This window comes from Protopterus annectens, chromosome 10.part0, assembly GCF_019279795.1.
Source record: "Protopterus annectens isolate FY-2018-M chromosome 10.part0, PAN1.0, whole genome shotgun sequence".
NCBI classification, from domain to species: domain Eukaryota; kingdom Metazoa; phylum Chordata; order Ceratodontiformes; family Protopteridae; genus Protopterus; species Protopterus annectens.
The window spans coordinates 1,834,042,604-1,834,054,778 of NC_056744.1; the positions used below are offsets into that span (position 1 = coordinate 1,834,042,604).

Consider the following 12,175-nt stretch of genomic DNA (forward strand, 5'->3'; position numbering starts at 1 on the left):
AGAAAAGGGTGTATATTATAACATCGAACATTTAACTGTTCGAACCATTAAAGGTCAACCTTTAGGGATCGAACACTTAAATGTTCGAATGTTTGTAAAAAAAAAAAATTAAACCAACAAAAAAAAAAAAAAACAAAGGGTGTAGGCAGGGGGGCAAGCCCCCCTGCACCCCCACACCCCCCGCTTCTTAAATATACCAACTCTGAGACTGCACTACATTGAAGTAAATGGAAATCTCCCCTTACAGAGATTTCCGTTTACCCATTCGATGTTCTGCACTTTCGCTATTCTCGGGTCGACGATGTCAAATTCGACATTGTCGCCTTTCGAGAATTTAATATAAACCCTTCAGAAAATGCATTCGAACACAAATTGTATTATTCAAGCAACTTTCTAAGTTTATAAGAACAGTATTTAAAATCTGTCCCTGTTTTTGGACATTCATCTCCCCCTTATTTTAGGCTTTGTCCATTTCTTGCTCTAAGAAGTTGGGAGGAATGCTACAGAACATCTCTAGTTATTGCTTGATGCTGCTAAGATCGGTGCAGCAGTGATTTGTGTCCTGACTATTTCCACATTGTAGTTATATTCAGTGGTCAGTCACTCTATACCTGTTGGGTCTTCCTTAATTGGTAGTTTCCTGCAGTTCTTTGTAAAATTGATGGCCTGTCAGGACCCTCCACTGTTAGTGACAAGACACCCGTTCAACAGAGGACTTTTTCATAATAAAAGTTTCTGTGCAGACCCTGATGCTGTAATCAGTGACGTTTTCTATTTTTGTTATCTAGACTCATAGTGCTAAAAATTCCACTTTATCTAATCCTATTTCTTATTTACCCATGATCCTATTTAAGATCATAGGAGATTACTAAGCTATCGACCCAGAGGTCATTTCAAGCCTAACCATTTCATCCTAATGTAATACCATAGATACGCTAGTCAATACTCAAGCTTGCATTTAGTAATGACTGCCCATGTCCAGAAGGGTTGTGGGCACTATTCCTGGTAAGAATTTACAGTGCCCCATTCACTCGTCCAGGTTCCTCTTGAACAGTGTCATAGAAGTGCTCTGTTTCACATGAGTTGGTAGCCTGTTCCAAAGATGCAGCAGTTGCTGGGAGATAAATCTGTCCCTCCAGCATGTCTTATTTAAGCCACAGGCCATATTTAGGTTCCTGGAATGGGTGACCCTAGTCCCATATGATTTACAGATATGCAGCAAGTTTATTAGGTTTGGGTCTAAGATTGCTCTGTAAGCCAGGCATAAGACTGCCCTAAAAACTCCATATGATACTGAGTATAGTGACAGGGACTTTAGTTGGTCTGCGTACAGCACATGCTGGAGTCCCTTAATCTTCTTTGTTGGATACCTCTGACATCTGTCCACTTGCTGCAGATGCTTTCTATGGTACATGCCAAATGGGGAGTTATACTCAATTATGGGCTACATTAGTGCCAAGTATAGAAAGGTTATAACCTCTTTTGCTCTCGAGGCAATGCCTTTACTAATCAAGTGTGCTATGTAGAAAGCTTTCCTTACTACAGTAGACACATGGTCATTGAAGTTAAAGTCGTGGTCAGCTTGTGATCCCAAGTCCCTTACCACTTTGTCACTTCCACCCTTGTGTATTGATTTCTCTTTTTATGTTTACTATACGCTTAACATTCCCAGCTGCTAACATATATTCTAGCCTCAGTCTAGGCAATGTCTGTAAATGTAGTCGCTATACAACTTATGATCTGCAGTTTGTGTGTGTGTGTGTGTGGGGGGGTCATTGCTTAAAAAACGATGCACTAATGTTTTATCTTCTATTGTACTACATTACAGAACACACTGTTACTGGAGCAGAAAAATACACTGGATCTACGTGTACGAAAACTAATGGAAGAAAGTGCAACCCGACAGAGCACAATAGAAATGTTACAAGAAAGCATCGCTCTGCTGAAGAGACATCAATATGAGAAGGAACTACAGGTAAGTAACAGACAGACAGGTAGATGGCATCCAGCCAAGGATTGAAATCTATATTAGCAGATGGGACAGATGAAGATGCATGGGCAGAAACAGGGCAGTAGTCGCACAGTATGACACAAGGACATGCATATGGGGACAGAGACAAATGTCAGAAAACAGCTGACAGATGAACAGAAAACAGACAACAGCAAAAGCACCATCAGAAAACAGACTAAAAGACAGATGGACCAGAAATAAAATAATGCTATGTGCTCAGGATTACAGATTAATAGTATACAGAAAGACTAAAATCAGAGGTCAGGGGAATATACATTCCAACAGAGTCAGACAGAACTCAGAAAACACATGCGTGCAAAAAATATCAGGCAACATGGATAATACAGGCAAAAATACATAAACATAAATACCAAGAGGTAAATAAGCTGTTAATCATAAATATATAAATATGGGTAGGTGGATGAGGACAAAAGAAATGGGGAAGAGCAGAAAAGCAGAAACATTAAAGGTACTCAGCAGAAAGACAGGCTTTGGGAGGTGTAAGCAATGGCAGAAAGTATGGCATGCGATAAAGCTGAAAGCCAGAAAATGTGAGTAGTAAATAACATGATGTCACTTACTACCTGCAATTATCTCCAAAGCTTGGCACTCATTAAGCATTGTGACCTGGTGATCCTGGAATTCAATGACCTCACAATCAAAAAGAGTCCATGACCTCATTATTGTCATGTGATTCTGTGACCTGGTTTTCATTTTACACTGTAACATGGTTGTCTTGGCACCACATGATGTCATCATGAGATTCTGTGACTCGGTTTTCATGACATAGTGTGACATGGTTGTCATGGCACCCCTTGATATTGAAATCATGGGATTCTGTGACTCAGATACTGAGTCATATTTGTCATAACACCCTGTGATGTTGGCATCATGGGATTCGGTGACATGGTCATCATGACATACTATGACATTGCTGTCATGGCACCCCATGATAATGAAATGGGATTCTGTGACTCAGTTTTTAAGACAAACTAAGACATGGTTGTCATGTACCCTGTGATGTTGTCATCATAGGATTCTGTGACATGGTCGTCATGACACACTGTGACATGGTTATCATGATACTGTATGATGTTGTCAGCATGGGATTCTAGGACCTGGCTGGCTATCATGGTGCATTGTGATCTAGTTTTGATTGGACTTTGTATCCTGATTGCACTGACACTCCATGATATCGTCATGGCAGTCTGTGACCTTGTTCATGTCACATAGCATTTTTCTGTCATTTTTCTCCCTTCTGCCTGCTGATCACCAAGCCTCCCCCAACTTATCTAGAGCCCATTCACACCTTGGGGGGCAACTATATGGGGGTCCTCCACATTTGCTTATGGTAAGAGACATCTAAGGGGTCACCACCGAGCAGACATCAGAGAATTATACTTTTGCTGATATACCAGCAATAAAAATGATTCTTTGTATGCCTAACCCCATCCCCTGGGTGGGGAATTGAGCTAACCACATGACTGTGCTGGCTCATAATACCTCACATCATGCACTTGTGCTCCTGCATGCCAACCTAGGATGTACTATCATCACTGGCAGCTTGGTGAGCTGTAGTCCCACTAGCCTTCCACTGAGGGCTGTAGCTACATGAAGTGACTAGCTCACTCCTTCCTCCCTCCTAGGATGTGCCCACTCATCCTCTCCATCATTTGACTTGTCCTCTCTGTTCTTTGCCTTCAAATACCCCAAAACTACTAAATAAACTTGAGTCAGCTAGACCATCACCCACAGATGTATTCTGCTATGTAACGTAAGCTGTTCACCAGAATGGGACTACTAGCCTAGTTAGTTTGTCCCATTATTGCAACTAACCAAAGCCAACAATCTTGCCGCTTTCTATCCCAGCCATCCAGAAGTCCCAAGCTGCTTTACAGGCTTCAGCATTAACTGTTCCAGTAACTGGTTTCACTTGCTAGACAGCTTCTGTAGAAAGTATTTCTCATAATAAGACTAAACGTAAATTCCCTTGATTGGATAATTAAGCACCCCCTTCCTCTCTTATCCATCTACTGTAATGGAATCTAATCACATTTATACCTTACTATAAAGCCATGGGATCAAGACAGCTCACTGAACTGCCTTTTCATTGATTCAGAAAAAGATTGAAAAATTAATTAAAAATACATTTCATTGAAAGCGCACGTGGATGGATCACAAGACACAGAAAAGTGCAAAAGACTGTAGACAGAATGTCTGTTTATAACGTAGGGCGTAAGGACTGCAGGAATTAAAACACAATCAGTCATTTGTATGCCCTCATGATATATCCCCATCTGTAGCAAGTTGTGTAGCAGTTTGTGTTACAATGTGTCTCCATCTTTAGCAGGTTGTGCCACGATGTATCCCCATCTGTAGCAGTTTGTGTCATGATGTATCCCCATCTATAGAAGTTTGTGTCATGATGTATCCCCATGTGTAGCAAGTTGTGTCAAGATGTATCCCCATCTGTAGCAAGTTGTGTCACGATGTATCCCCATCTGTAGAAGTTTGTGTTATGATGTATCTCCATCAGTAACAGTTTGTGTCTTGATGTATCTCCATCTGTAGCAGTTTGTGTCACAATGTATCCCCATCTGTAGTAGGTCATGTCATGATGTATCCCCATCTGTAGCAGGTTGTGTCATAATATATCCCCATCTGTAGCAGGTTGTGTCATGATGAATACTGATCTGTAGCAGTTTGTGTCATGATGTATCCCCATCTGTAGCAGTTTGTGTCATGATGTATCCCCATCTGTAGCATTTTGAGTCACAGTGTATCCCCATTTGTAGCAGGTTGTGTCATGATGTACCCCATCTTAGCAGGTTGTGTAATGATGTATCCCCATCTGTAGAAGTTTTTTTCACAATGTATTTCCATCGTGAGAAGTTTGTGTCATGCTGTATCCCCATCTGTAACAAGTTTTGTCATGATGTATCCCCATCTGTAGCAGGTTGTGTCATGATGTATCCCCATCTGTAGCAGTTTGTGTCATGATGTATCCCCATCTGTAGCAGTTTGTGTTACAATGTGTCCCCATCTTTAGCAGGTTGTGCCATGATGTATCCCCATCTGTAGCAGTTTGTGTCATGATGTATCCCCATCTATAGAAGTTTGTGTCATGATGTATCCCCATGTGTAGCAAGTTGTGTCAAGATGTATCCCCATCTGTAGCAGGTTGTGTCACGATGTATCCCCATCTGTAGAAGTTTGTGTTATGATGTATCTCCATCTGTAACAGTTTGTGTCTTGATGTATCTCCATCTGTAGCAGTTTGTGTCACAATGTATCCCCATCTGTAGTAGGTCATGTCATGATGTATCCCCATCTGTAGCAGGTTGTGTCATAATATATCCCCATCTGTAGCAGGTTGTGTCATGATGAATACTGATCTGTAGCAGTTTGTGTCATGATGTATCCCCATCTGTAGCAGTTTGTGTCATGATGTATCCCCATCTGTAGCAGTTTGTGTTACAATGTATCCCCATCTTTAGCAGGTTGTGCCACGATGTATCCCCATCTGTAACAAGTTTTGTCATGATGTATCCCCATCTGTAGCAGATTGTGTCATGATGTATCCCCATCTGTAGCAGTTTGTGTTACAATGTGTCCCCATCTTTAGCAGGTTGTGCCACGATGTATCCCCATCTGTAGCAGTTTGTGTCATGATGTATCCCCATCTATAGAAGTTTGTGTCATGATGTATCCCCATGTGTAGCAAGTTGTGTCAAGATGTATCCCCATCTGTAGCAGGTTGTGTCACGATGTATCCCCATTTGTAGAAGTTTGTGTTATGATGTATCTCCATCTGTAACAGTTTGTGTCTTGATGTATCTCCATCTGTAGCAGTTTGTGTCACAATGTATCCCCATCTGTAGTAGGTCATGTCATGATGTATCCCCATCTGTAGCAGGTTGTGTCATAATATATCCCCATCTGTAGCAGGTTGTGTCATGATGAATACTGATCTGTAGCAGTTTGTGTCATGATGTATCCCCATCTGTAGCAGTTTGTGTCATGATGTATCCCCATCTGTAGCATTTTGAGTCACAGTGTATCCCCATTTGTAGCAGGTTGTGTCATGATGTACCCCATCTTAGCAGGTTGTGTAATGATGTATCCCCATCTGTAGAAGTTTTTTTCACAATGTATTTCCATCGTGAGAAGTTTGTGTCATGCTGTATCCCCATCTGTAACAAGTTTTGTCATGATGTATCCCCATCTGTAGCAGGTTGTGTCATGATGTATCCCCATCTGTAGCAGTTTGTGTCACAATGTAGCCCCATCTGTAGTAGGTTGTGTCATGATGTATCCCCATCTGTAGCAGTTTGTGTCATAATGTATCCCCATCTGTAGCAGGTTGTGTCACAATGTAGCCCCATCTGTAACAGTTTGCGTCACAATGTATCCCCATCTGTAGCAGTTTGTGTCACAATGTATCCCCATCTGTAGCAGTTTGTGTCACAGTGTATCCCCATCTATAGCAGTTTGTGTCACAATGTATCCCCATCTGTAGCAGTTTGTGTCACAATGTATCCCCATCTGTAGCAGTTTGTGTCATGACATATCCCCATCTGTAGCAGTTTGTGTCATGATGTAGCCCCATCTGTAGCAGTTTGAGTCACAATGTATCCCCATCTGTAGCAGGTTGTTTCATGTTGTTTCCCCATCTGTGGCAGTTTGTGTCATGCTGTATCCCCATCTGTAGCAGGTTGTGTCATGATGTATCCCCATCTGTAGCAGTTTGTGTCATTATGTATCCCCATCTGTAGAGGTTTGTGGCATGATGTACCCCCATCTGTAGCATGTTGTGTCATGATGCATCCCCATCTGTAGCAGATTGTGTCACGATGTATCCCCATCTGTAGCAGTTTGTGTCATGATGTATCCCCATTTGTAGCAGGTTGTGTCATGATGTATCCCCATCTGGAGCAGTTTGTGTCATGATGTATCCCCATTATAGCAGGTTGTGTCACAATGTAGCCCCATCTGTAGCAGTTTGTGTCACAAAATATCCCCATCTGTAGCAGTTTTTGTCACGATGTATCCCCATCTGTAGCAGTTTTTGTCACAATGTATCCCCATCTGTAGCAGTTTGTGTCACAATGTATCCCCATCTGTAGCAGTTTGTGTCACATTGTATCCCAATCTGTAGCAGTTTGTGTCACAATGTAGCCCCATCTGTAGCAGTTTTTGTCATGACATATACCTATCTGTAGCAGTTTGTGTCATGATGTAGCCTCATAAGTAGCAGTTTGAGTCACAATGTATCCCCATCTGTAGCTGGTTGTTTCATGATGTTTCCCCATCTGTGGCAGCTTGTGTCATGATGTATCCCCATCTGTGGCAGCTTGTGTCATGATGTATCCCCATCTGGAGCAGGTTGTGTCATGATGTATCCCCATCTGTAGCAGTTTGTGTCATGATTTATCCCCATTTGTAGCAGTTTATGTCATGATGTATCCCCATCTGTAGCAGTCTGTGCCAAGATGTATCCCCATCTGTAGCAGTTTATGTCATGATATATCCCCATCTTTAGCAGTTTGTGTCACTATGCATCCCCATCTGTAGAAGTTTGTGTCATGCTGTATCCCCATCTGTAGCAGGTTGTGTCATGATGCATACCCATCTATAGCAGATTGTGTCATGATGTATCCCCATCTGTAGCAGGTTGTGTCACAATGTATTCCCATCTGTAGCAGGTTGTGTCATGATGTATCACCATCTGTAGCAGTTTGTGTCACGATGTATCCCCATCTGTAGAGGTTTGTGTCATGATGTATCTCTATCTGTAGCAGTTTGTGTCATGATGTATCCCTATCTGTAGCAGTTTGTGTCACAATTTATCCCCATCTGTAGAAGGTTGTGTCACAATGTATCCCCATCTGTAGCAGTTTTTGTCATGATGTATCCCCATCTGTAGCAGTTTGTGTCATGATGTATCCCCATTTGTAGCAGTTTGTGTCATGATGTATCCCCATCTGTAGCAGGTTGTGTCATGATGTATCCCTTTCTCTAGTAGTTTGTGTCATGATGTATCCCCATCTGTAGCAGTTTGTGTCATGATGTATCCCCATCTGTAGCAGGTTGTGTCACGATGTATCCCCATCTGTAGCAGTTTGTGTCATGATGTATCCCCATCTGTAGCAGTTTGTGTTTGTGGGTCACTTGTGATTCATTGTGTGTGTGTGTGTGTGTGTGTGTGTGTGTGTGTGTGTGTGTGTGTGTGTGTGTGTGTGTGTGTGTGTGTGTGTTTGTGTGTGTTTGTGTGTGTGGAGGGGGATTTTTCTCCTTTGTTGTTTGACTGCAGAATTAGTATATTTAAGTGATGGAAGTGGGGGGGACAAAGCACACACATGGGTCTGCAGGGTGCTTGCCCTCTAATAAATTGAGTATTTGCTGTATATAAATTGTTTTGCGGAATTTGATTTAAATAAATGTGTTTTCAATGATTTTTACAGTCATCATTAGATGAAAAGGCAATGTGATAGAAAGTCATATCCCAAAAATACCTCCACTCTTTCTCAACTTTTTAAGAAAAAAAACATTTGAGCCTTTGTTTGTTTATCACTCCTGCAGTCCCTCTCGCCATTATAGTTGCCTTCCCCTGCACCCTTTCCAGTACTGTGATTGCCTTTCCATATAACACCTTTAGAACAACATAAAGTACTGCAAGTATGGCCTGGTCTGTATTCAATAAATAGACAATATCAACTTCCTGTCCCTGGCTTCCACTCCCCTAGACATGCTTCATAGTATTTTATTTGAGTTTGCTGTTTCTCTTTCACACTGTGCCTGGTAGTTTAGACTTCCAGTAATAATAACCTCAGGCTCTTCTCCCAGTCCTGTTTTTCCCTTGTAACTTATCCAAATGTGTATTCTTCCGCTGGTCTAGAATTCTTCAGGTGCAGCTCAATACACTTGTAACAGGTGAAATTAAAATGTCACCTCTTAGACCATACTGCCAGCGTCATGAGTTTCTCCTCATATTTTGTTCCCAATCTATCACAGCCCTCCACTCTCAACCCCCAGTCATGACTTCAGCCATAGATTGATCCAGTTTTCCATTTCCCCTTTGAAGTCCTAAACAAATACAATGATGAAGGCTGGATCCCAGAATGATTCTTGCACAGAATAACTTGTCAGTTTATGACCATCCAGTAACTCCCCCTAATAACTGTATATATTTCTAGCTCTGTACTTCTGTACCCATCTATATGGTCTGTTGTACCCCTTCATCTTTATTAGAAGCCTGCAATGTTGGCCCAATTTAAGCACTATGCCGAAATCTAGATAAATCATATCCACAGGGTTATCCCATCTGTTTACCTGGTGACCTAGTAAAAGAATTAGATCCAGGTTATGAGACAGGATTTTTAAATCCATACCAAAACTCACTTTACATCCATTTCCACTTTTAAAACCTTGTCAGAACCCTGTATTTCATATAGCATATAAAATGAAAAAGGTAAGATAAAATATAAAAAAAAAGTCGGGGTGTACAGGTACCAGGATAAAAAAAACTGCCCACTCATGGTGTACGCACTGATGCCAAATCTTGAAATAAAGCAGTATAGAAACCTCAGGATATGGACACATTCCTACTGCAGGATTAGGCCAGGCTCAGAAGGAGACATTCTTACTGCAGGGTTAGGCCAGGATGAGAAGGAGACATTCCTACTGCAGGGTTAGGCCAGGCTCAGAAAGAGGATTCCTACCACATGGTTAGGCCAAGCTCAGAAGAAGGATTCCTACCACAGGGTTGGCCAAGCTCAGAAGGAGGATGGGCATCCTGTGGCAGAAAGAAGTTGTCCACAAAAGACACAAAAACTGACAAGCCAAAAAGAGGCATAGTGATGATAAAGTGGACTCCAGAAGATAAGGAAGAAATTATATATTGTTAGTGCAAGAAGCTCAGAATTTCCAGACGAAGGACATGCAGAAAGATTAAGAAATTAGTGGAAAGAAACAAACTTGTACATGACAAATAAAAACTGCAAATAAAAATGTGACTTCATTAATACAATAGATCCATGAAAAACATTACATAGGCAAATTAACTTTGGGCCCCCTGGAAAAAGAAGTGACAGAAGAAGAGCAAAAATATAAAAAACAAAACCTAGAGACTTTTGAAAAGTATAAAAAAAGAAACATGGTCATAGGAAAGTAAAAGTGATCTAGCACGGTACAATATTTGCTAAAAGCACAAAGGCAAACTAATAAATGGGGAAAAAAACAACTTCATAGATATTTAAAGAGAAATTCTGGCAAAAGCACTCAATTATGGAAAATCTTACAATACAAAAGAATAATAAAACATAGGGAAAGGGTAGAAGAGAGGTGCATTAGCAGGGTCGAAGTTAAAAAAGCCATGGCGTATCTCTGAAGTGAAGGACGTAATATAGAGAATCCAACACAGGTAATGTCATACCATGATGGAACAATGAGCCCCCAGATTAAGGAGTAACAAGTGGAGCAGGAGGTATCTGAAGAAGATATGCTACTTGGTGATGCTCTAGAACCTTCTGTAGGAGACCAGTAGAAAAGTCCAGTTGAAGCTGCACAGCAAGGGAAGGAACAGGAAACAGTGGCAACTCTGAAGCAGGTAATGTTGTAGAGGGATGGGCAAGTGGGTTCATAAAAGTTAGTCAAGTACTGAATGTGCATCTGAAGAGGATATGTCACAGAAATATGTTCTGGAATTTTCTGCAGAATGCTTACAAGAAATAGACTGCAAAGAAGATATTCTCAGTCCAGAAGAAAAATTATCTAAGGGAAAGCCATCTTGATCTGATAGAGATTGTTAAACATATTAAGATCGATGAAAGAAATATATTGCAGAAAGTAAGTAAGACCCCAAATGTTAGAAGAGTGGTAAAACAGATGAACACGGTACTCAGGACTGTTAAGACAAATTCACATGATATAACCAAAATAAATAAGGATATGTTATTGCACAGTTAAACTAATGACAGATAAAGTGTTACCAAAAAAACAGAGTAATATAGGAAAGGAGGGGAACAAGTAGAACACAACCATGGAAGGATCGAAGAGAAAAAATATATAATCCAATTAAGACAAAAGGTATCACTGTCTGAAAAATATAGAAAAGAAAACAAATCATCAAAACTTCTTGGAGAAACATGATAAAGGCAATGCACACTATCAAAACAGACTAGGACCTATTACACAGTACTGCTAATAATAAGTTAAAGGCAACGCACACTATCAAAACAGACTAGGACCTGTTACACAGTATCGCTAATAATAAGTTAAAAATATGAGCACAAGCAGAAATACTTAAAAGGTGGGCAGATAAATATAAAGAAAATGTAAAAAATAAAGAATTCATTGATGACCCAAAAATATTTTGTAGAGAACTTGGAAACAAAGCAAAATAAATAGAAACACCGAAAAAAAAGAAAAAAATAGACACATTTGGAGAAATCTCTATGAAGATCCTGTGGAATATAACAAAGATGCTAAATGGATAGAAGACGTAAAAGAAACAGTAAGTAGTTCAAATGTACAGGACATGAAATTGGATGATGTAATGACCAGAGAGATCGAAACAAAATTAAGAAAATCGCTTTACTGGAAAACTATAGGCCCAGATGCAATACCTAAGTTCTGGCTAAAGATATTAACCTCTTTACATAAAGATTTAGGTCTGAGTAAGAACTACTTATATGTGCACCCCGAACAGGCACCAACCTGGTTAACCACAGGAACAACTATACTCCTTCTTAAAAGTGAACCTGCAAGCCATCCTAAGAACTACAAACCAATAACTTCTCTTCTGATAATATACAAATTATATACTGGAACTGATGCAGACAGAGTTTATAGTCATTTAGAAAAAATCAGTCATGGCAATAGAGCAAAAAGGTAACAAAAGAAAGTCATATGGAACAAAGGGTCATTATTGCTAAATAAAGCTATAACAGAAAGTTATGAAAAGAGGAGGAATCGAAGTATGGCATAGATAGATTACAAAAAATCAGCTGACATCATCCCACATTCACAAATAAAGGAGTGTTTACAGATGTATACGATACACCCTACATTGATTGATTACATCGCAGTGACCATGAAACAGTGGCAACCACTTTGCAGCTAAGCCATGATAAAAATTCAAAGGGGGGGCTATTCCAGGGTGAT

The 12,175-nt window shown here is 40.4% G+C and overlaps 1 protein-coding gene across 1 annotated transcript in view; it reads left to right on the forward strand.

Moving 5' to 3' along the window:
* Positions 1-1,807: 1,807 nt before the first annotated feature.
* LOC122814081 (BICD family-like cargo adapter 2) overlaps positions 1,808-12,175 on the forward strand; it is a 105,744-nt gene continuing 95,376 nt past the window's right edge. The window contains exon 1 of the mRNA XM_044086694.1: positions 1,808-1,975. Within this exon, the coding sequence (XP_043942629.1) occupies positions 1,883-1,975 (93 nt within the window). The 5' untranslated portion in view covers positions 1,808-1,882. The remainder of the gene's footprint in view (positions 1,976-12,175) is intronic.